Consider the following 25,203-nt stretch of genomic DNA (forward strand, 5'->3'; position numbering starts at 1 on the left):
TGATATGTCAATAATGTACATCATAAGTATTCATGAAAACAACTATCTCTAATTTATAATTTCCATTCTTTTAAGGCTCTTATAAAGTTATTTTAAGGCCCCCATACATATTAGTATAATATCAACCAAACCTGCAGATATCGGTGGGTTTAGCCGACGGTCTAATGTGTATGGGGGCCCAACAGATGATTGTCAGGGAAGATAATGATCTGGCATTTCTTGGAACCACCGATCCTTTTGTTCTCTAAGAGAAAAGCCGCCGGCAGAGATGTTTGGCAGCAGCTTTCCCATAGAGAACCCACAGGATGTGTGATTAATGTCGGAGATCAAAGTAGCTCATTTATGGTAATTATATTAGAAGCTTCAGTAAAAGATATCAAGTTCAGAAAACACTTTACAGCTTGATTTCCACTAAGGGATTGACAGTAGAATGTAGTAAGCGTGGCCGCATCTAATACACGACACTCACCCTTTGATCTTGCTGGCTGAGGACCCTGAGCTCTGCCCCACTCTTCTTGCAACGGCTGATGTGGACGCAGACACCCTGGATGACTTCAGTGGGGACATGGAGCCCTGTGTGCTGTTAGAGGCGATTACTCTAAGGAACATCACAAAACAGTTACTTATCAAATTATAATCATAAGAGAACAACTATTTTATCACAAGGACTGACCAATTTTGCTTAAAGTGTCTGAAACCCACCTTCAGTTTGCAGTTGGTTAGGATGTTATCCTTGTCTACTGACAGCTTTAGGGTACGCTCACACTAGCATAGGTTCTCTCATGTTTGGGCCGAGTGTCATGTTACTGTGATCCGATTGAATCGCAGCACAGTTGCGGAGAAGACGGAGAACTTAATTTCTCCATCTTCTCCATTCTCTGTGTCCGCAGTAATCGGACTGCACTCGGATGATAACAGAGTGCAGTCCGATGTTTTACACCCACCCATAGACTTGTATTGGTGTGCAAGGTTCACGATGGCTAAAAGACGCATAATTTTGTTTCAAAATCGTGCCACCATTGGCCGAGGCAGGTAGACAGGGTTACAGCCATTTGGCCAGCTGCACAGCACAGTGCTCTAAGGCTAGGTTCACATGAGCGTATAGAAAATCATCTGAATTTCATCCAGAAAATATGGGCGCTTTCATCTTAATTGTCATCCATATGGCATCCGTTTTTAAACAGCAGCATTTGCTAAAATTTGCAAGACCAAATACAGTTTCCTATGATAAAGAATTTCAATGTAACTGTAAAAATTAGGTGCCATATGGATGATCCACATGAAATCAGATTTTTTTTTTCTTGTGCACCCATAGGCTTGACTAGTAGAGTCTATCCGACATATGGAAGAAACTAGTTCACACACAGGTTTAGCCCGTGAAAAAAACCACAAATCTGAACAGCCCAATCGAATAACATTGGCCCAAGTGCTGCACCTTTTTTCACGCATAGCACTTGAGCCGAAAACGTGGTCGTGTGAACTTGGCCTAAGATTACCTTCATACATATACTGCAGATCCTTGGCAAATCCATATCAAAATCTGCAACACCCACATACATACATTGCAAAGGGTGAAATCAGGGTAAAAATCCAAAGCATAAAAGATCATACATCACATATCAATTTCCACCTTGGATATTTTTCCCGATTGTGTGAATGTGATTTGGTAAAACCTCATCAACTTTGCTGCTGCTGTAATTCTTTACTGCTTTGCTGCTGCTGTAATTCTTTACTGCTTTGCTGTTGCTGTAATTCTTTACTGATTTCTTGCTACTGTAATTCTTTACTGCTTTTCTGCTGCTGTAATTCTTTACTGCTTTGCTGCTGCTATAATTCTTTACTGCTTTGCTGCTACTGTAATTCTATACTGCTTTGCTGCTACTGTAATTCTTTACTGCTTTGCTGCTACTGTAATTCTTTACTGCTTTGCTGCTGCTGTAATTCTTTACTGCTTTGCTGCTGCTGTAATTATTTACTGCTTTGCTGCTGCTGTAATTCTTTACTGCTTTGCTGCTGCTATAATTCTTTACTGCTTTGCTGCTACTGTAATTCTATACTGCTTTTCTGCTGCTGTAATTCTTTACTGCTTTGCTGCTGCTGTAATTCTATACTGCTTTGCTGCTGCTATAATTCTTTACTGCTTTGCTGCTGCTATAATTCTTTACTGCTTTACTGCTACTGTAATTCTTTACTGCTTTGCTGCTGTAATTCTTTACTGCTTTGCTGCTGCTGTAATTATTTACTGCTTTGCTGCTGCTGTAATTATTTACTGCTTTGCTGCTGCTGTAATTCTTTACTGCTTTGCTGCTGCTATAATTCTTTACTGCTTTGCTGCTACTGTAATTCTATACTGCTTTTCTGCTGCTGTAATTCTTTACTGCTTTGCTGCTACTGTAATTCTATACTGCTTTGCTGCTGCTGTAATTCTTTACTGCTTTGCTGCTGCTGTAATTATTTACTGCTTTGCTGCTGCTGTAATACTTTATTGCTTTGCTGCTGCTGTAATTCTATACTGCTTTGCTGCTACTGTAATTCTTTACTGCTTTGCTGCTACTGTAATTCTATACTGCTTTGCTGCTACTGTAATTCTTTACTGCTTTGCTGCTGCTGTAATTCTTTACTGCTTTGCTGCTGCTGTAATTCTTTACTGCTTTGCTGCTACTGTAATTCTATACTGCTTTGCTGCTACTGTAATTCTTTACTGCTTTGCTGCTACTGTAATTCTATACTGCTTTGCTGCTACTGTAATTCTTTACTGCTTTGCTGCTGCTGTAATTCTTTACTGTTTTGCTGCTGCTGTAATGCTTGCAATTTTCCCACCCATAAATACGGACGGAAATTAAGCAATAAACTTGCTATGTGTGAACATACCTTTGGGAATGAGATGTGGTGGAATTGCTGTGTGGGTGTAAAACACTCCAAATAGGCCTCTAATTCCAATACAATGAATGTGAATGAGGTTTAAAAATACTGCGCTGAAAAATAAGCATGCTGTAGATTTCCAAATGTGCCGCATGTTGCAGAAATGTTATGGATTTTCACAATGGATTTTGTCTCTTCAATGTAAAGGAATAAAATCAATTATGAAAATTCAGCATAATTTAAATGTGACTAATGCAGATTTCACTACAAAATTGCCAGATTTTTTAGATCCACACTGGAAAAAATTCTGCCACTTACAGTTGCTAATAAAGTAGTCACTAATCAACCGCATGAGACCATAACGTCTTCTGACTGGACCAGTCTTTTGCCAAATATAAAGATATTTTTGGAAAAGAAAAAAAACAACATTTAAACAAATCACCTGAAAGGCTGTGATGTGGATCTCGTGTGCGGTTTCATTTCCTCTAGCCTGAAATGGAAGATGGATTCATAAGTTAGGAGTGTGAATGCGCACGTATAGTAGTGGGAGCTAATGGATTCTGTAGAAGCTCAGTCAAGCTAAAAATACGGAGACAAGATGGAAACATAAGAGACTCCATAATACAGAAAATTATTTCACATTTGAAGATTTGGGGTACAGAACATAAAAGAAAACATCCTGTGTAATAGAGTCTATTGTGGTGTGAATGCTGCCGTTACCGTAGAGCCCCGGTGGTGGCCGACCTTGGCTGTCTTCTGCTCTTTAAGGCACGTAATTTGTCTCCCTGTGTTAATCCATTTCTCGGTTCCAATTCTTCCTCAGAATCAATCTGCAAGTGAAAACATGGTCAGCTTAAAACACACTTGGAAACACAATTAACAAATCAATGGCATCTAAAAAAAAAAGTGTACATGAAAACAGAAGGGATGCTGGTAATGAGATAAGAGCAAGAGGAAGAGCTTTACAGTTATGGAGGGACGGGGTCATTTAAAAATGTCAAAAATAGTTAAAAGATTTTCTATATTATTACAATTGATTGAGATTTCTGAAAACTCAGAGGAGAGGTGCAAGAAAGAAAATAAGAACAAGAAAGTTATCGTTAAAGATTGGGGATGAGAATAATAATAGAAGATTAAGGGAAGGTGGAAATGGCATCTAACAACGGCCATACACCTTAGATAGCTGTCGGCTGAACATTTGTTTGACCTATGGCTATTTCATCCTCCCCCAGACCCCTATCCCATATTAAATCACACAGTCTATTTTCATTGGGAAGGCCACAGTAGCTACAGCCAGACCTCTCATGAGAACAAAAGACTGAAAATCCAACATGCCCAATCCTTCTATTCCCCAACACGGCTGCCGCCAGGGAAGAGTCAGAACACCCCTAGATACGTTGGATGTTCCGCCAGTTCTGCTGAAATTGGTTGGTTTGGCAGATTTTCATCAAATCTGTATGCCAACCTAAAGATATATACAGTGGCTATAAAAATGTCTACACGCTCCTGGTAAAATGCTAGTTTTTTCTAATGTAAATAAAAATCATACCAATGTCACCTATAATCTGTACAATTCAATGGAAAAATAAACTGAAATCTTGTCAGAAGGAAAAAGAAAAATAAAGACCAATATTAATGTGGTTGCATAAATATGCACACCTTTAAACTAATACTTTATTGAAGTACCCTTCAAATTCACGACAGCATGCAGTCTCTTCAGGCAGGAGTCTATCAGCATAGCACATCTAGACTTGGCAATCTTAGCCCACTCTTCCTTGTAGTAGCGCTCCAAATCTGTCAGATTGCGAGACCATCTCAAGTGTACACCGCCCTCTTCAGGTCATACCACAGATTTTCAATTGTAATCTGGTCTGGGCTTTGGCTGGGCCATTCCAAAACCTTTGATCCTCTTCTGGTCATTCTTTTGTTGATTTGAAGTTATGCTTAGGGTCATTGTCATGTTGAAATGTGAATTTCCTCTTTATTTTCAACTTTTTGGCTCAGGCCTGAACGGTTTGTTGTAAAATTGACCGCTATTTGGAATTGTTTACTATTCCAAACATCCTGACTAAAGCCCCAGTTCTAGCTGACGAGAAACAGCCCTAATGCATAATGCAGCCTCCACCATGCTTCACTGAGGGTATGGTGTTCATTTGGTGATGCGCAGTGTTGGCTTTGTGCCAAACATACCTTTTGGAATTATGGCCAAAAGGTTCAACCTTCGTCACATCAGACCATAACATGTTTTCCACATGATTTCAGCAGACTTGATGTAGATTTTGGCAAAACATAGCCGGAGCTTGGATGTTTTTCTTTGTAAGAAAAGGATTCTGTCTTACCCCACAGGCCCGACGTATGAAGAATACCGGAGATTGGTGTCACAACCAGTACTTGCCAAAAATTCCAGCAGCAACTTTAATGTTGTTGTAGGCCTCTTGGTAGCCTCCTGGACCAATTTTCTTTTAGTTTTTCCATAAGTTTTTGAGGGATGTCCAGTTCTAGGCAATGTTAAGCCACTTCTTGATGACCGTCTTCACAGTGTTACATGGTTTATCTAATGCCTTGGAAATTTTTTTGTACCCTTTTCCTGACTGAGAACTTTCAACAATAAGATCCCTTTGCTGTGTTGTAAGTTGTTTGTGGACCATCACTTTTGCTGTAAAATGCAACTAAGAAAATGTCAGGAAAATCCTACTTGGACACCTAGACTTTATATGGAGTTCACTGTAAATGATGGCAGTTGTGTACTGACTACTATTTAACGTGAGTTTAAATGTGATTGGCTAATTCTTAACACAGCCACATCCCCAATTATATATGAGGGTGTTCACACTTATGCAGCCACATTATTTTAGTTTTGCTATTTCTTGTACCCCCTAAAAAAGATCTTAGTTTGTTTCTCAATGGAATTGTACAGATTTTGGGTGACACTAAAGGTGGAAAATGTTCTGAAATGATTCTTCTTGGTAGGATTTTTTTTTATATGACAAAAACCTGGCATTTTAATAGGAGTGTGTAAACTTTTTATAACCATTCTATAAATATATGTGAACAAGATCGTATCCATTGCTGATGGCTCCGTGTAGTAATCTCCCAAGAAAGCCAAACCAGCAGCAAGAAGCAAATGGAAGAAAGCAATCTTAATCCACTGTCTGCTCTCTCTGCTCAAGATATCTCTTCGGAAACCACAAAATAACAAGATGTAATTTACACACCCTGAGAGTGACACCGGAGCGGACTGATGTCTGGGAAAGAGGTAAACTGTATGCTGTGATGGAAAGAGATGGCAAGTGCAGAAGTCAAAACAATCTTATATCGCCTACAGTAAATGTGGAGAAGGAGAAACGCTTCATCTAGATTTAGCTACAAAAAATAAATCTTAGAAGAAACCAAAGTGAGAAGAATAAAGAAGGTGGGTATGACGACTACTTCATCTACAGTTTGGCTTCCGCTGTGCTAAGCAAGGTATAAGGAGAAAGTCGGCTGAAATCACCTTCAAGAGAAATCACCGACAGGGCACGAGATATGGAAATGTGCAAGAAGGACGTCAGGAGAACATGGGAATGCCTGCCAGTACAAGGGATAATGGCCCCATTATGTTACCACGGAAGGAAAATGCATCTCGTCAGGACAAAATACGAGCGATTAGTGTGAGACAAGCGGAGCTTTTACACCGAGCACTCTGTGCCCCCGCAGCACACTTACACAAAAGTGCGGACTGCGAGAAGACGCAAAACACTGGAACAACTCACAGCGGCTGCCGTAATCTGCAGATCCTGAGCTGCTCCTTACATGGGTGTAACACCCCAATACAACAGAATATAATCAACCAGGTCAACAACGAGAACATACCTGTATAAATTACATAAACTCATCATTTTACCATGTTTAGCATCTTAGCATGCTTTACTATATTTATTTTATGATGCATTTCCAGGAATATAGTAGTATGTGGTCTGATCGCAGTGTAATACAGCTGCACCAGAAGTTCCCATCATGGATGTTCAGTCATGTTTAGTCATGAGTACAGGGTCAGCCTTCTGCCATAACGTAACACTACAGGCAGTAACGTGTTCATTACAGGCAGCTGGAAAGGTGATTCCTAGCACTCTATCAAGCATGATTCTTTCTGGGCCCTTCAGCCACGTTCACACTATCAGTATTTGGTCAGTATTTTACCTCAGAATTTGTAAGTCAAAACCAGGTGAGGAACAATCAGAGGAAAAGTATAATAGAAACAAGTCACCAATTCTGTATTTATCACCCACTCCTGGTTTTGGCTTAGAAAGACTGAGATAAAAAACTCACCAACTACTCAATGTGTGCATGTGGCATTATACCTAAGGCCTCATTCAGACGACCATTTTTCAAGTATATGTTCTATCTTTTATTTCTCATGCATAGAACACGCACAGATTTAAGGCTATGGTGCTAGTCACAAGCCCGTGCATTTTTGTGGAATGCACGTCTGTGCAAAAATCGCGGAGACATCTGCTTTTGATCAAAATTACCCATAAATGTCTATGGGTGCAAGAAAATCCCATCCATGTGCTGTCCGTGATGAACATCGTGATGGATAGGAGAAGCTTTGTGGTTCTTTTTCCATCTCTGAAGAATCATTGATGCAACACTGATGGTGGAAACTGACACAGCGAACAAACACTGATAAAACTGTATCTCTACCACTGGTGAACAATGGTCCGTGTTTTTACATACGTGAAAAATCATGGACGTCTGAGTGAGGCCTTAAGTAACATGCTAATTTGCACAAATACATTAAATGTGCTATTATTTACCGCACATAACTAATTCTATAGCGTTATCTTAGCATTCATGTCCGATTATGTTTGGATAGGTTTCATTATGCAGAAAGCCAGTTCAAGATACTGCCGGCAGCAAGATATGGGAGTCTGAAAACCTTTAAAGGCTGCCTCCATAAGTATTAAAGAGTTAAAGGGGGCTTCACATGTAAGAAATTGTTCCCATATCCACTCTTCTGGGAAACCCACCTGTCACTAGAAAAGGGGTCTCCCACCCCACCCGTTCTCTCTCTCTGATGTTGGAATTGAATTGGGCGGCATGGTAGCACATGCACTTATAATATTGTCTATGGAGCCAAGCAGTGTACTGGGAGTTCTGGGGCATCCAGCGATCAGACACTTATCACCTATCCAAACTGCTGGACCCCCCACCAATCTCTACAATCCAGTTCTTGTCCCTCAGTTCCTCCTCGCTGAGGTTGGGATTGAATGCAGCGGAATGGTGACACTCCATTCATTGTCTGTAGGAACGATGGAGGACATCCAACCAAACATTACATGTAAAGGTGATAAATGTCTTTCATGAGCAACACTTTTCCACGAGGCAAAAAGTTAAAAGGTTACTCCCAAAACCCCAAATTATACTATATCCATGGGATAGGGATGAACTTTTTGATCCCTGGGGGTCTGACTGCTGGGTCCCCGAGAGAATCTGAAATGGGAACCTGAAAATGGGGCTCTGCAGAGCCCAATCCTGAGTGCAGCTGAGGTGTGCATACATGACTCCATTCAGAAGTCGGACCTAGTATAGTCTATGGGGCTGTTCACATGATCAATATTTTGTTGTGGACTAGGTGGTCCGTGCAAAATCGGGGAGACATGTCCAATATGGATCCGAGTGTCAGATCATAAAAAGAAATACAAGTCTATGCTCAGTGAAAAAAATCGGACTGCACTCAGATACCATTCCAGTGCTATCTATTTTTTATGAACTATTAGGAGAAAGTAGAGAACTGTTTTTTTGTTTTGTTTTTTTTTGGAGGGGGGGGACTGTTTTTCTCATACGTGGAAAAAAGAGACATCTGAACGAGCCCTAAGGGTCAGAGCTCTGTGCCTCTAGAATAAAACTTTGCTTCCCCATCTGCAAACTATAGAAAACAATCAGTGGCCAAGAATGAGGAATATTGCCTCAGTGATCGTCAGTTGCCATACCCCTCTTCCAATTGGACAGGGGTTTGCGTGCATGGATATCCAACCTGCCGAAACCTTCTCTCTAACAGCAGACACCAAATTACACTGAAGCTTCTTCATACATATTAAATGGTTGTCCACTATTGTACAGTCCCATACTAATAGAATAAGAAAAATGAATTCCCTCGGATCGGTGTTGTTCTTTTAATCTCAACTCTATGTCCCAAAATGGGCACATAATATAAATCAGGGCCAATGGCTGCAATCTTCATGATTCCATCAGGGTCGGACTTATTTAATGCTGCACAGCTATTAAAAAGGGATTTTCCAGTAGTGGACATCCCCTTTAAACAGACACTGAACTCTGTCCACATCGTCATGATCTGCTGACACTAAGTCATGCAAGCTTAATATGATTGCTGATGAAAAAGCATAGGTGCCATCCAAGCACAACAAGGTGCACCTCATAGGGATGGACCCTAATCTTCTAATTTACTTCTTTATGTGTCAACCTGGCCTCAAATAATCTTAGAAAAAGATAAATCTGACTTACCTCTAATTAAAAGTTTTTGGGGACAGATGGGTGGATAAAGGTGAACGGCCCAAAAGGAGCCACACCCCAATACACAATACAAATAAATGAATGTAAAATATGTAGGGTCCATCCAATGAGTTCCCTTTGTCGCTGGTACAGGGCTTCTATGCTTTTTGATACCTGACTTCTTTTACGTGTGTAGCCATAGCAGAATCCTTGTCCTCATTAATCGCGATGTGCTGACGCACAGTGTCTGTGTATACAGTGGTGGCCAAAAGTATTGGCATCCCTGCAATTCTGTCAGATAATACTCAGTTTCTTCCTGAAAATGATTGCAATCACAAATTCTTTGGTATTATTATCTTCATTTAATTTGTCTTCAATGAAAAAACACAAAAATAATTGTCCTAAAGCCAAATTGGATATAATTACACACGAAACCTAAAAAAGGGGGTGGACAAAAGTATTGGCACTGTTTGAAAAATCATGTGATGCTTCTCTAATTCGTGTAATTAACAGCACCTGTAACTTACCTGTGGCACCTAACAGGTGTTGGCAATAACTAAATCACACTTGCAGCCAGTTAACATGGATTAAAGTTGACTCAACCTCTGTCCTGTGTCCTTGTGTGTACAACATTGAGCATGGAGAAAAGAAAGAAGACCAAAGAACTGTCTGAGGACTTGAGAAACCAAATTGTGAGGAAGCATGAGCAATCTCAAGGCTACAAGTCCATCTCCAAAGACCTGAATGTTCCTGTGTCTTCCGTGCGCAGTGTCATCAAGAAGTTTAAAGCCCATGGCACTGTGGCTAACCTCCCTAGATGTGGATGGAAAAGAAAAATTGACGAGAGATTGCAACGCAAGATTGTGCGGATGGTGGATAAAGAACCTCGACTAACATCCAAACAAGTTCAAGCTGCCCTGCAGTCCGAGGGTACAACAGTGTCAACCCGTACTATCCGTCTGTGTCTGAATGAAACGGGACTGTATGGTAGGATACCCAGGAAGACCCCACTTCTTACCCCGAGACATAAAAAAGCCAGGCTGGAGTTTGCCAAAACTTACCTGAGAAAGCCTAAAACGTTTTGGAAGAATGTTCTCTGGTCAGATGAGACAAAAGTACAGCTTTTTGGGAAAAAGCATCAACATAGAGTGTACAGGAAAAAAAAAGAGGCATTCAAAGAAAAGAACACGGTCCCTACAGTCAAACATGGCGGAGGTTCCCTGATGTTTTGGGGTTGCTTTGCTGCCTCTGGCACTGGTCTGCTTGACCGTGTGCATGGCATTATGAAGTCTGAAGACTACCAACAAATTTTGCAGCATAATGTAGGGCCCAGTGTGAGAAAGCTGGGTCTCCCTCAAGGGTCATGGGTCTTCCAGCAGGACAATGACCCAAAATACACTTCCAAAAGCACTATAAAATGGTTTGAGAGAAAGCACTGGAGACTTCTAAGGTGGCCAGCAATGAGTCCAGACCTGAATCCCATAGAACACCTGTGGAGAGATCTCAAAATGGCAGTTTGGAGAAGGCACCCTTCAAATATCAGAGACCTGGAGCAGTTTGCCAAAGAAGAATGGTCTACAATTCCAGCAGAGCATTGTAAGAAACTCATTGATGGCTACCGGAAGCGGTTGTTCGCAGTTATTTTGGCTAAAGGTTGTGCAACCAAGTATTAGGCTGAGGGTGCCAATACTTTTGTCTGGCCCATTTTTGGAGTTTTGTGTGAAATGATCCATGATTTGATTTTTGCTTCATTCTCTTTTGTGTTTTTTCCTTGCAAGCAAATTAAATGAAGATAATAATACCAAAGAATTTGTGATTGCAATAATTTTCAGGAAGAAACTGAGTATTATCTGACAGAATTGCAGGGGTGCCAATACTTTTGGCCACCACTGTATGTCTGCAGCGTTTCTGCACCGGCATATTAATAATATTATGGCTGTGCTTACTTTGTTTAATGTCTTTTTTTCTATTCACAGAATATGTGTTAAGTATATGATCAGTAGGGGTCCCACTGTCTAGACGATGACTGGATGGGTGCTTCTTCATTCTAATGGGGAACACAAAACCTCTATTCTCATGACTAGTGGGGGTCCTATGGTGTGGTCCCCCCAGAGATCAGATACTCATCACTGATTTAATTGACTGATGATAAGTTGTAATTGCAGGACTCATTTTTTAGCTACATCTGACACCGATATGAGGCTAACGAGGAAATGGTAACAATAAAGCATAAGTGGGTGCGCAGAAGGCAAGAAGAACTATGTGTTATATTATATTAGGCGGATATCAGATGTAACATGCAGACATAACAATGACTCACGAACACACTAACCTCCCCTGATCTATCCACACTGTGATGGCGACTGATCCTGCTGCTCACAGACAGATCTTCAAACTCCGATAAGATCCGGTTCACTGTCCCGTCTTCCAGTTGGATCTGTTTCTGTTTACTCCTGTGGAGATCGCCCTGCAGCCACAGCCAAGCCTGCTTCCTACAGACAGGGCGAGGAGAGATCATTCATCTGCAGCTTCTCAATTCAGGGTGATAATAACAAAATGCACCCAAAGAAAGTCTATTACACTAAAAGGCATCTAATAGTACTTGACAATGAACTCTGGCACAGCTGTAATGTGACCAGACTGGAGGGGGCATACAGAGTCATTCTAGTAGCCACTACCAACAAAGTCATACAAAAAGAAAATGAATGATAATTTTAACAGTAAAACTTTAAATGAACATAACTTGCTTTTTTAAAAAATTTTTTATTGAATGTGTATCTACAATGAAAATGGCTGCCACTAAATGTCTCTGTAGCGCTATAGATTATAAAGAGAGGCTGCAGTAAGGAAGAGGTCACTGTGTGTGGCTGTGACTACACGGTGTATCTCGGCGTGTGTGTGTGACTGAGACTACATGGTGTGCCCAGTGTATGATTGCGACTACATGGTGTGCCCGGTGTCTGACTGCGACTACATGGTGTGCCCGGTGTCTGACTGCGACTACATGGTGTGCCCCGGTGTATGATTGCGACTACATGGTGTGCACCGGTGTATGATTGCGACTACATGGTGTGCACCGGTGTATGACTGCGACTACATGGTGTGCCCGGTGTCTGACTGCGACTACATGGTGTGCCCCGGTGTATGATTGCGACTACATGGTGTGCACCGGTGTATGATTGCGACTACATGGTGTGCACCGGTGTATGACTGCGACTACATGGTGTGCCCCGGCGTATGATTGCGACTACATGGTGTGCCCCGGTGTATGACTGCGACTACATGGTGTGCCCCGGCGTATGATTGCGACTACATGGTGTGCCTCGGTGTGTTTGACTGCGACTACATGGTGTGCCCCGGCGTATGATTGCGACTACATGGTGTGCCTCGGTGTGTTTGACTGCGACTACATGGTGTGCCCCGGTGTATGATTGCGACTACATGGTGTGCCCCGGTGTGTGTGGCAGTGACTACCTGGTGAGCCCTGGTGTGAGTGGCTGTGACTACAAGGTGTGCCCCGGTGTGTGTGACTGCAACTACATGGTGTGCCCCAGTGTGTGTGACTGCGACTACATGGTGTGCCCCGGTGTGTGTGATTGAGACTTCATGGTGTGCCCCGGTGTGTATGACTGCGACTACATGGTGTGCCCGACTGTGACTACGTTATGTGCCCCACTGTGTGTGACTGCGACTATGTGGTGTGCTCCAGTGTGTATGACTGCGACTACATGGCGTGCCCCGGTGTGTGTGACTGTGACTACATGGTGTGCCGGTGTGTGACTGAGACTACATCGTGTGCCCCAGTGGGTGTAGCAGTGACTACCTCGGGTGCCCTGGTGTGAGTAGCTGTGACTACAAGTCGCCGGTGTGTGTACATCTCAAACATCAGACTATGGGTCCCAGAAACCCAGAAAAAAGATTTTGGGATCACTTGCCTGGGAAGAGCAGTTGGGCCAGAAGTGCATTTTTGAGTACCGAGAGAGAGCTAGAGTGAGATGGGTGTAAAATGATCCCATTACATTGCACCTTGAGTGGACCATGTGGGAAAACTACATTGCCTCCACGCCTGTTTACACTCCTTCTCAGGAGGTTACCCAGGGGTGGTGGAAGCCAACTGGGCCAGTAGGACATAAAATGTGGAGAGGATCATTGGCCAGCACTACAAGTAACTACTTCCGTCCTGTTTAGAAACAATGAGCTGTAAAGTACTGAAGTGTTACAGAAGTTGCTGGCCTCCAGGTAGAGTACAGAGAGCTCATGCGAGAGGTTGAGACTTCTATCATCCAAGCACCCAACTTACTCTTCCAGGAAATGTTGTTGGGGTCCGATGATGGAACCAGGTCGACATATTCGAATCCACGCTATTGCTTCGGCATGTGTGAATCTGTAGTGCTTCATGATATAACAAGCAATCAAAGTACCTGTCCTGCCTAGGCCAGCTGTGGAAACAAGGACAGGGGACAAGACATGAGGTGTGAAATCTTTAATTAATGTAGACTGAAAACAGTCAAACTAAAAAGCCACAAGACCAAGACCCCAATTCACCATTGTTGCTTCTACACTTTTCTGGAGTAATTTGCTCCTTTTTAGTGGCCTTTGAATTTGTGCCTTATTCTCTATACTCCACATTTTATTTTTATTTTGCTCCATTTTTTTGTCGTCTTTCTTTTTTTCCTCGACAACCTTCCTTACTAGATGTTTTAGACAGATTCATGAAACGCAACTTTTACAAACTATCTCTTTTTGTTGGCGTGTCTCACTCCAGTCACTGTAAGGAGTAAGGTTTCTGGAACAGTTTTAATTTTGGCGCATTTTCGTGACTTTTTCCAAAGGAATTGCGACTTTTGGTGCAGAATAATTGCAAAAACAGGTCGAAGATTTTGATTTTGCGCCAAATTCATGAACCGCATGCACCATTTTGAAGAATTTGACACAAAAATGTAGGTGAATAATACAATAATACAAAGGAATAAAAGTGAGTTCAATAAATCTCAAATGATGAAACGGGCCCCAAGTCTAGAGATTTATGTAGATACTTACCGTATGCTTCAAACTATAAGACGCACTTTTTTCCTCCAAAATTTAGGAGGAAAGTGGGGGGTGCGTCTTATAGTCCAAATGTACAGTCCGGCTGTGGATGGTGGGGTGTGTGGGGGGAGCAGTAGCGGCGGAGGAGAGGGGCACAGGAGGCAGAAGCCGCCTGCTGTGGCTAACACTGTGCCCCCGGTTAAAAGAAAATTAATATTCACTGCTCCCCACGCCTATGGGGAGCAGTGAATACTCATTCTCCTTAGTAGCGCCACAGCCGCCGGCTTCCTGCAGCGGCTTGGCTATCATGTGCGCCGCTATTAAAGAGCATGAATATTCACTACTCCCCACTCCCATGGGAGTAGTGAATATTCATTCTTTAGTAGCAGGCACACGTGATCGCCGAGTCGCTGCTGGAGCGGTGGCTGCGGCTAGTAAGGAGAATGAATATTCACTACACTCCACGCCCATAGTCAAGGCGTGGGGAGCAGTGATTATTCCGGCAGGTGATCTCAATGTGTGAGGGCGCATGGCAGTGACGTCATGGGCTGCTCACACGGTGAGATCAGCTGCTGGCAGCAGAACAGGACGCAGTGCTGGAGCAGAGGGGAGGTGAGTAGAATCCTTTATTTTTTTTTTATTTGTGCAGCGTGATGGGCATGGGAGTGCCATGCATACCAGGACGGGTATGCCATGCCTACCAGGATGGGGATAGGGGTGCCATGCATACCAGGTCGGGGGTGCCATGCATACCAGGATGGGGATGGGGTGCCATGCATACCAGGATGGGGATGGGGGTGCCATGCATACCAGGACAGGGATGGGTGTGCCATGCATACCAGGATGGGGATGGGGGTGCCATGCATACCAGGATGGGGATGAGGGGTGCCATGCATACCAGGATGGGGGATTGGGGTGCCATGCATACCAGGATGGGGGATTGGGGTGCCATGCATACCAGGATGGAGATGAGGGGTGCCATGCATACCAGGATAGGGATGGGGGTGCTATGCATACCAGGATAGGGATGAGGGGTGCCATGCATACCAGGATGGGGATGAGGGGTACCATGCATACCAGGATTGGGGATGAGGGGGCCATACATACCAGGATGGGGATGGGGGTGCCATACATACCAGGATGGGAATGAGGGGTGCCATGCATACCAGGATGGGGATGATGGGTGCCATGCATACCAGGATTGGGGATGAGGGGGCCATACATACCAGGATGGGGATGAGTGGGCCATACATACCAGGATAGGGGTGCCATACATACCAGGATGGGGATGAGGGGTGCCATGCATACCAGGATTGGGGATGAGGGGGCCATACATACCAGGATGGGCATGGGGGTGCCATACATACCAGGATGGGGATGAAGGGTGCCATGTATACCAGGATGGGGATGAGGGGTGCCATACATACCAGGATGGGGATGATGGGTGCCATGCATACCTGGATGGGGATGGGGGTGCCATGCATACCAGGATGAGGATGAGGGGTGCCATACATACCAGGATTGGGGATGAGGGGGCCATGCATACCAGGATGGGGATGGGGGTGCCATGCATACCAGGATGGGGGTGCCATGCATACCAGGATGGGGATGAAGGTGCCATGCATACCAGGATGGGGATGGGTGTGCCATGCATACCAGGATGGGAATGGGGGTGCTATGCATACCAGGATGGGGGTGAGGGGTGCCATGCATACCAGGATTTGGGATGAGGGGGCCATACATACCAGGATGGCGATGAGGGGTGCCATGCACAACAGGATGGGGATGAGGGGTGCCATGCATACCAGGATGGGGGTGCCATGCATACCAGGATGGGGATGAGGGTTGCATTGCATATCAGGATGGGGAAGGGGGTGCCATGCATACCAGGATGGGGGTGCCATGCATACCAGGATGGGGATAGGGTCCACGTATAACAGGAAGGGGGGCCATATATACCAGGATGGGGGCATATATATACCAGGATGGGGATATTAGTACAGAATTGGGGGACATTACCCCTATAACAGTGTCAGCAGCAGACCCCCTCCTCCATAACAGTGCATCATGACCCCTTTTTTTTTGCTTCAATTTATTTTCTATTTTCCTCCTCTGAAACGTAGGTGCATTTTATGGTCCAGTGTGTCTTATGGTCCAAAAAATCTAAGTATAAATGTCCAGAGAGAACGCAAAAGGGGTAGAAACTGAATTTTTATGACCACTGGAACATCCTTGTTATTTTTTTTTTCTTTTATTAATAGTGGCCTTAGTTTGATAGAACATAAATATTCACTTTTTTAAATTCTTATGAAAGTTAATGAATTAACATGATATTCATAAAATATACTATATACTGTATATTTTTTAAAGCTGGAGTCAAAGTTATTACTTTTCTATCAACTCCAAAGCTGACGCCACCCAGCCAAATGCGAACAGTGACAATTTGGAGATTTCCCATGCAACTTGTATTTCTGTGCAACTACAGTTACAGTGGAAGAATAGAGTGGAACAACATAAATAAAGCCCCCCAATAATGTTTTCTGATTGTAAAAGTGCAGGCCATAAAATAAATAGCATGATTACTATAATAAAAATATAAAATGGATTATATTGCAGAGCTTTGTGTTCCTTTAAAGGAGTTATCCCGTAAAAAGAAGTTATCACCTATCCATTAGTAATAACTTATTGATTGGTGAGAGTCTGATGTCTAGAACCCCCCGCCTATTACTAGAATGGTGGAGGGACAGGCAGTTTGCATGCTCGACCCCAACTAATTTCATTGCCTATGGAAAAAGCTCAGCGTGAGGCAGTCCCATAGAGAATGAATGATGGCAGAACATGCACACAACTGTGCTATACTAATCGGAATAAAAGTTACAAGCTCTGTGGATCATTTTGGGAATCCAGTGGTCAGACCCTGACCCCACTGATCTAACCTATCTTGTGGATATGTGATAACTTCTTTTCACCAGACCGCTCTATTTCAGTAGGACATAATACAGACACAGTTAGGCATTTATATTACAGCTGCAAAACCGGGACCCCAAATAGTTCTGCAGCAATCTTCCTGTGAAATATTTCTTAGGGCTCTTTCACATGTCTGTGTTTCTGGTACGAGTGGTGACAGTTTCCACACGTACTGGAGACAGTGACAAATGCAGACCCATTCAAATGAATGGGTCTGTGCACATGTCAGTGTGTTTCCATGGACCGTGCGTCCGTGTGCTGCACACGCTGACAAGTCCGTTCTTATGCGGATGCACGGTCCACAAAACGTCCCACACAGATGACATCCGTGTGACACGTACCAGCGCCTGAGAATCAGCGCTACAGTAAGCGCTTTTCCCAAGCGCCGGGTGCTGAAAGCTGCCCTCATCATGGTTCCCTGCCGGCGCTGCGATCAGCACCAGTAGGGACAGTGATGAGGGTACTAGTGTCTGCTCCCGCAGTATCTCTGTGTAAAAATAAGAATAAAATAATAAAATCCTTATACTCACCTCTCCTAAGTGTCCCCCGCGGTAATCCTCTGACCGCTGAGGAGACGGGGAGAATGAGCTGCTCCGGAACTGAGCTCAGTGAGCAGTGAGTGACAGGACACCACTCCTGAGCTCAGAGCAGCTCCGAGGCCCGCTCGCTGGAGCGGCTCATTCTCCCCTGCTCCTCCGCTGATCGGTCGCATGGATTACAGCGGGGGACATCTCCAGACAGGTGAGTATAAGGAATTTATTATTTTATTCTTATTTTTACACAGGGACACTGCGGGAGCAGACTACTACTACCCTCATCATTTTCCCTGCTGGTGCTGATCGCAGCGCCAGCAGGAACCATGATGAGGGCAGTGTTCAGCACCTGGCACTTGGGAACATCGCTAACTGTAGCGCTGATTCCCAGTCACCAGTACGTGTGATCCTGATGTGGCACACGGTTGCCACACGTGTAACACACACAAGACACCGATATCTCCGGTACCAGTTTTTCCGGTACCGGAAATATACGGACATGTGAAACTGGCCTTATGGTGTAAGGGGATGACCTGTAAAAGCCTGTTATTTGTCCCCTACAGACCATATTGTTACGGTGACTGTATAAGGCTATGTTTACAAGCAGCGCTTTTTTCTGCAGGCAAAACCTGCTATTTTGGCGTGCAAAACTGTTTGCTGCATTTTTGCTGCTATTTGATGCATTTATTTGATGTAGATTACATGTGTGATTTGTCTAGAGCATATGCTTAATATAAATCATTTTTATTCACCAAAAACGCAGCAAAAACGTAGGAAAACCTGTTTGCTGTTTTATTTTGCAGAATTTTGCACTCTCATTGCTTTCTATGGGTGAAAAAAAAAACACGTCAAAAACGCAGCAAAAATACTAAAAGAATTGACATGCTGCAGATTTTAAAAACACTTTCTGAAATCTCATTTTGCAGGTACTTTAAAAAGCAGCTTCTTCAGAAAAAAATGCTGCAAAAATGCGGAGTGTGAACATGCCCTGAAGCTTATAACCCCTTTTAATCTTGCAAGTTAGTGTAGCAGAAGACTAAAAAAGACCTAATATCTAATGTGAATGCTGAAATAGTAGGGCATTAAATAAAATATGTAATGTGTTTGATAAAGAAGAAACCCTACTTTGCTTCCCTTAATTACCAGAATCTATTGCTTATCATATAACAAAGAGAGGAAATGACCCTGCGCCCATTCCCCAGAGGGTCGGGAAAATCACAGCCGCTTACTCTCCAATGGCTGTAATTAGATGCCTCCGGGCCAAGGAGCATGATACGTGCACATTAATTACCGCCTTATAAATAGAAATATTTACATGAGCGGCCTCCAGAGGCGGCTGATACAATAGGAGCCTACACAAGTGGGAAGAGGAGAAACAGCGCAGCCTACTGGACAGAGGCGGAACAGCAGATTTTATGGGGGTTTCCAGTTTTCTGTAAATAGAGGTCATTTACTGTATAATGAATTGAATAAATATGCGCTAAATATCTGTTTAATGACTGAAACTCTGTAATATCAGCATTTTGTAGCTTACAAAAAATACTTTTTTCTTCCATTTTCCACGATTTTTAAGATTTCTGAAATCCCCTGCAATTCCGAGAATGAGGCACTGCATTGCCCCAGCTAAATGGAGTGATAGTCATCAATGGAGAGAGTTCTGCAGTATAGGGTCTCCTCCCCACCAGAGTACTGATTGGGGAGAAGAGAACCCCCATTCTCCAGACATGTGGAGGTCCCGGTCGTGCAACCCGCAATGTCTTATCAATGCACAGAAAATGAAGCTAAATAAGTGTACATTCTATATACTAGTAACCTCTCAGAAAGATCTGTCACTAGGTAAGAGTGGACACTTTTTGCTCCTCTTTTATTCCTGCTCCCGAGTATTCTTTTTGTTTTGTTTTTTAAATCCGCCATATGGTTGCAGAGATATAGGCCTTTATGTTTAGTGCTCATTTTTATGGTCTCTGCAAGAGGGCGTGGCTCACAGGGTTCTCTGGGGGCGTGTCCTAAGGATAATTGTCCTATGGGTACCGCCCCCTAGGAACATGTTGTGACAAAATGGTATGTGGCTATTCTAGTGGTTTGCGGCAGTAAAATCCAGAGACGGGTTCCCTTTAAGAATGATGAAAATAATACAGAAGACAAAGGAAACTGCCAGGACCTTATTCTAGTTATGCAAAGCAAAAAGCAATCAGTGCCCTTATAGTGCATCTGTAGGATCAACCCTTCTGGGCCATCTATATGGGCATGTAGGTCATAGGAAGCTGATGTTTATTCCAAAGAAATATACATTTTTCTTAAAATGTAAATGAGCTGTTAAGATTTATGGGAGGGACCCAATCTCTTTGAGAATCTTCCCCCTGTGCTTATTATAAATAAAAACAGGTGAGACATGTAATGACTGACAGTCTGCTCTTCTGATCTACAGGTCTCACACTGGTATAGCCTCCTTTCATTTATAATTAGATCTGGAGACAGATCCTCGGACAGATCTACGTCCAGCCCATAGATCTTAACAGCTCATTTACATTTTAAGAAAAAAGTGGATTACTCAGGAATAAGTGTCACGGGTGAGTCAGAGCTGACAGACAGTCGCCCTGCAGTTGGTTGCAGGAGATCTCTACGTTTGGCATTACAGACATCTTCTTAGAGGCTGACTGTCTCTAGGACCCAGCGGCTACCTCCCTCTGGCTAATTAGCTCCCTAGCCTGGGTGTATAAATACCTGCTGTGTATAAGAGGGAGGTGCTGGCGATATTCATTACTACTTGTGAGACTTTAGTAAAATCAGTACTTCGTCCTCTCTGGAGCTTGAGGCCGTGTGAGTATTTGTCTGGAGTCGTCTAAAGCTAAGCAATTCCCCCGTTTGTCTACCCTTGTTGTCTATAGCGTTTAGTGGAGATCGACTAGTGCTCATCTCCTCCCTTCCCTAGCCTTAGCCATACGCCAGGGAAAGTCAGGGCGAGGCACGCGTGCGCCAATTGGTGAAGATCCAATATAGGGATGGTAGTTGAGACAAGGTGACACTAGACCAGACTAGGAGGTCTCCACTCCCCCCTTTACCTAGTGTCTGGGCTCCCTTTCCCTCTTCCCTCTGTGTTGCACTAAGTCTTTCCCACACCTTGCGTAACAATAAGGCATCGGATAACAGATATCAAGGTATGATTTTATTTATCTTCCTATGAACTACATACCCAAAGAGACAGCTTAGGAGGATTTTGAGATGTAACGTGAAGTGCTTTCATATAAATAAGTGAGGAAACACAGATAATATATCACTCAGTACGTTCTATTACCTTTGCAGTGAACAGCTATTGCTCCATCTGTATTTTCACAGAGGTTCAGGAATCTCCGCACTATGCCGTCCCCAGGAGTGCTCCCATCTACAAAAAACAGGTCGTAGTGATCAAACCCAGCATCTATAAATCGCTTGGCATCATAAATCTTCTTGTTGAGCCGGATAATGGCGGTGATGTTGTGCTTTCGGAAATATGGAAAGTAAGCTTCTGGAGCATGGAGGGGGTAACCTGGAAAATGAGAACAATGGGAATTAAGTTTCTTTATCTGTTTCCTATATGTACAATGCTATATTAGAGGGGTTCAGCCAACAAGCTCTTCTGACGGCCCTGCGATGACAGATGTTGAGGAAACAGGTATCTGGCATTGGGGATTTAAACATGTCCAATCACTGTTCCCTTTGCAGTTCAATCACTAACATAAGTGGAAAAGAATTAAAATGTTTAATTCTAATCTTAAAAGGGAATAAGCTATGATACACTACAAATATAATACGTAGAATGGCTGCACACCAATACTGCCTAGTATACCCGTAACACTAAGTTCCCACAATTAGTATCCGGTGCATTTTTTCTGCTGCGTATATTTGTGTGCAGCGTCTTACAGTTCCAGAAAAGTGGATGGATCTATAGAAAACTCATGCCAACTGTGCTTGTTTTTTTTTTTTGCTATGCAAAAACTGACCTGTGGTGCGATATTGAAATCTGCAACACGTTAATTCTCTTGCCTTATATATGCATTTTATTTGAGGATTTTCCCAAAAGATTTGAATGAGATGTGGAAAATATGCAGATAAAAATAACGAATATGCAATTTTTTTCTGTTTCCCACTGTAACGGTGTCTAATATATCAGCCCCAGTTACAGGGGAAATCAGATAAAAAAAAGTATTCAAATATGGAAATGTCCTTAGGTCTTTTATGACCTTATTCGGGGCACATAATGAGAAATAAATGAAAAATAGATGTGTAAATAAATGAAAGAAAAAGTACTAAAAAATAAAAAAAGCCATTGCCAATCCAAATCATTGTCACTAGCCCCACACCCATTGAAAAAGTGCTCCAATATACACTGCTCAAAAAAATAAAGGGAACACTCAAATAACACATCCTAGATCTGAATGAATGAAATATTCTCATTGAATACTTTGTTCTGTACAAAGTTGAATGTGCTGACAACAAAATCACACAAAAATCATCAATGGAAATCATTTATTAACCAATAGAGGCCTGGATTTGGAGTCACCCCCAAAATTAAAGTGGAAACACACTACAGGCTGATTCAACTTTGATGTAATGTCCTTAAAACAAGTCAAAATGAGGCTCAGTATTTTGTGTGGCCTCCACGTGCCTGTATGACCTCCCTACAATGCCTGGGCATGCTCCTGATGAGGATGCGGATGGTCTCCTGTGTAGCTGTCTACAAATATGTCAAGGGCTGTCACATTGTAGAAGGATCATCTTTATTCTCATTTGCACAAGGAAAGACTAGAAGCAATGGGATGAAACTAAATGGGAGGAGACACAGATTAGATATTAGAAAAAACTTTTTGACAGTTAGGGTGATTAATGAGTGGAACAGGCTGCCACGAGAGGTGGTGAGTTCCCCTTCAATGGACGTCTTCAAACAGAGGCTGGACAGACATCTGTCTGAGATGATTTAGTGAATCCTGCTTTGAGCAGGGGGTTGGACCAGATGACCCAGGAGGTCCCTTCCAACTCTACCATTCTATGATTCTATGATTCTATGATCTCCTCCCAGACCTGGACTAAAGCATCCGCCAACTCCTGGACAGTCAGTGGTGCAACGTGACATTGGAGGATGGAGCGAGACATGATGTCCCAGATGTGTTCAATCGGATTCAGGTCTGGGGAACGGGCGGGCCAGTCCATAGCTTCAATGCCTTCATCTTGCAGGAACTGCTGACACACTCCAGCCACATGAGGTCTGGCATTGTCCTGCATTAGGAGGAACCCAGGGCCAACCGCACCAGCATATGGTCTCACAAGGGTTCTGAGGATCTCATCTCGATACCTAATGGCAGTCAGGCTTCCTCTGGCGAGCACATGGAGAGCTGTGCGGCCCTCCAAAGAAATGCCACCCCACACCATTACTGACCCACTGCCAAACCGGTCATGCTGAAGGATGTTGCAGGCAGCAGATCACTCTCCACGCCGTCTCCAGACTCTGTCACGTCTGTCACATGTGCTCAGTGTGAACCTGCTTTCATCTGTGAAGAGCACAGGGCGCCAGTGGCGACTTTGCCAATCCTGGTGTTCTGTGGCAAATGCCAAGCGTCCTGCACGGTGTTGGGCTGTGAGCACAACCCCCATCTGTGGACGTCGGGCCCTCATACCACCCTCATGGAGTCGGTTTATAACCGTTTGTGCAGACACATGCACATTTGTGGCCTGCAGGTGGTCATTTTGCAGGGCTCTGGCAGTGTTACTCCTGGCACAAAGACGGAGGTAGCGGTCCTGCTGCTGGGTTGTTGCCCTCCTATGGCCCCCTCCACGTCTCCTGGTGTACTGTCCTGTCTACTGGTAGCGCCTCCAGCCTCTGGACACTATGCTGACAGACACAGCAAACCTTCTTGCCACAGCTTGCATTGATGTGCCATCCTGGATGAGCTGCACTACCTGAGCAACTTCTGTGGGTTGTAGAGTCCGTCTCATGCTACCCCGAGTGTGAAAGCACAACCAACATTCAAAAATGACCAAAACATCAGCCAGAAAGCATTGGTACTGAGATGTGGTCTGTAGTCCCCACCTGCAGAACCACTCCTTTATTGAGTGTTTCTTGATAATTGCCAATAATTTCCATCTATTGTCTATTCCATTTGCACAACAGCATGTGAAATTGATTGTCTATCAGTGTTGCTTCCTAAGTGGACAGTTTGATTTCACAGAAGTTTGATTTACTTGGAGTTATGTTCTGTTGTTTAAGTGTTCCCTTTATTTTTTTGAGCAGTGTATAAAAATGAGGTTGGCACTACTCAATATATAAAAATAATTGTTTCAGAAAGGGGGAATAAACTTGTAAAACAATTTTAATGATCCTTTGTGGCCATAGAAAATGTATTATTTATTTTTTTTTTTTAAATGTGAAAAACAGACATGCGTTTCCTTTATTTTCCCAACAATATTGCCGAATAAGACAACAAAAAGAGATTATTAAGATGATAAAAATAAAACCCAATGTATCACAAATGCAAAAATGTATTGAATATTTTAATGAGAAACATTTTTACAGTTCTTTAAACGGCATGTACGAAAAAACACGAAAATGTGCCTGGTCAGAACAGGGGTAGATGGCTTGATCCTTATCTGGTAAGGAGCTGAATTAACATATACTATTTACCTCCAGATTAACCCTATAGCTGCAGGAAAAGAGTCTCTGGATCTGACAGATTCTCTTTAAATTGGTATAAGGTGTTGTGCTCACGTTCAGGATTTGAAGCAGAAATTTCCGCAGCGTTTCTGCATCTCCTTGGCAGGAAATACACTGCAGAAAAACCATGCGGTTTTGCCGCGTTTTTAATGTGTTTTTTAAGCGTTTTTGTACATCAATCAATGCTTTTTGGAGCTAAATAAAGTTATTTGGTGGGACATTGCTTAAACCTTTGGATTACCGTCAGAACTGGGGTGAGTATATTGGGTAATTTAAACGATTAAAGAATGTGTCTGTTATATTTCAAATAAAGCGTTTACTCTGTGTCTGGGTGTTTATTTAACTCTTTAATTTACTTTAATTAGGTTTGGTGATGAAAGGGTCTGATTGACACCTTGTCATCACCAAACAAAAGAGCTAGGTGTCAGCTAATCACATTCGCCCAATGTCAATAGCATTTCCATTCATGTAATTTCTGGGGCAGCTGTGAGCTGTTATTTTTAGCCTATGAAGGTGCCATTATGAAAACTGGGTCCCTGGCTATTATTAACAGCTCACAGCTGGTTTCGTTAGCCACTACATCCCCCCCGATCAGCACTTAACAGAGCTTTGGACGCAGCGAATTTTTGATGGTGT

The 25,203-nt window shown here is 43.2% G+C and overlaps 1 protein-coding gene across 2 annotated transcripts in view; it reads right to left on the reverse strand.

Moving 5' to 3' along the window:
* Window positions 1-25,203, reverse strand: part of CDC14A (cell division cycle 14A) — a 111,851-nt gene that overhangs the window by 12,122 nt on the left and 74,526 nt on the right. For both annotated transcript variants that reach the window (XM_073643038.1, XM_073643037.1), the window contains exons 9-14: window positions 21,178-21,408; window positions 13,655-13,793; window positions 11,687-11,846; window positions 3,583-3,692; window positions 3,305-3,352; window positions 470-598 (exon numbers count right to left, since the gene is read on the reverse strand). In XM_073643038.1, the coding sequence (XP_073499139.1) occupies window positions 470-598; window positions 3,305-3,352; window positions 3,583-3,692; window positions 11,687-11,846; window positions 13,655-13,793; window positions 21,178-21,408 (817 nt within the window). The remainder of the gene's footprint in view (window positions 1-469; window positions 599-3,304; window positions 3,353-3,582; window positions 3,693-11,686; window positions 11,847-13,654; window positions 13,794-21,177; window positions 21,409-25,203) is intronic.

The sequence above is a fragment of the Phyllobates terribilis genome, unplaced genomic scaffold (assembly GCF_046119375.1).
Source record: "Phyllobates terribilis strain yellow unplaced genomic scaffold, ASM4611937v1 Scaffold_8__6_contigs__length_399053987, whole genome shotgun sequence".
Classification (NCBI taxonomy): domain Eukaryota; kingdom Metazoa; phylum Chordata; class Amphibia; order Anura; family Dendrobatidae; genus Phyllobates; species Phyllobates terribilis.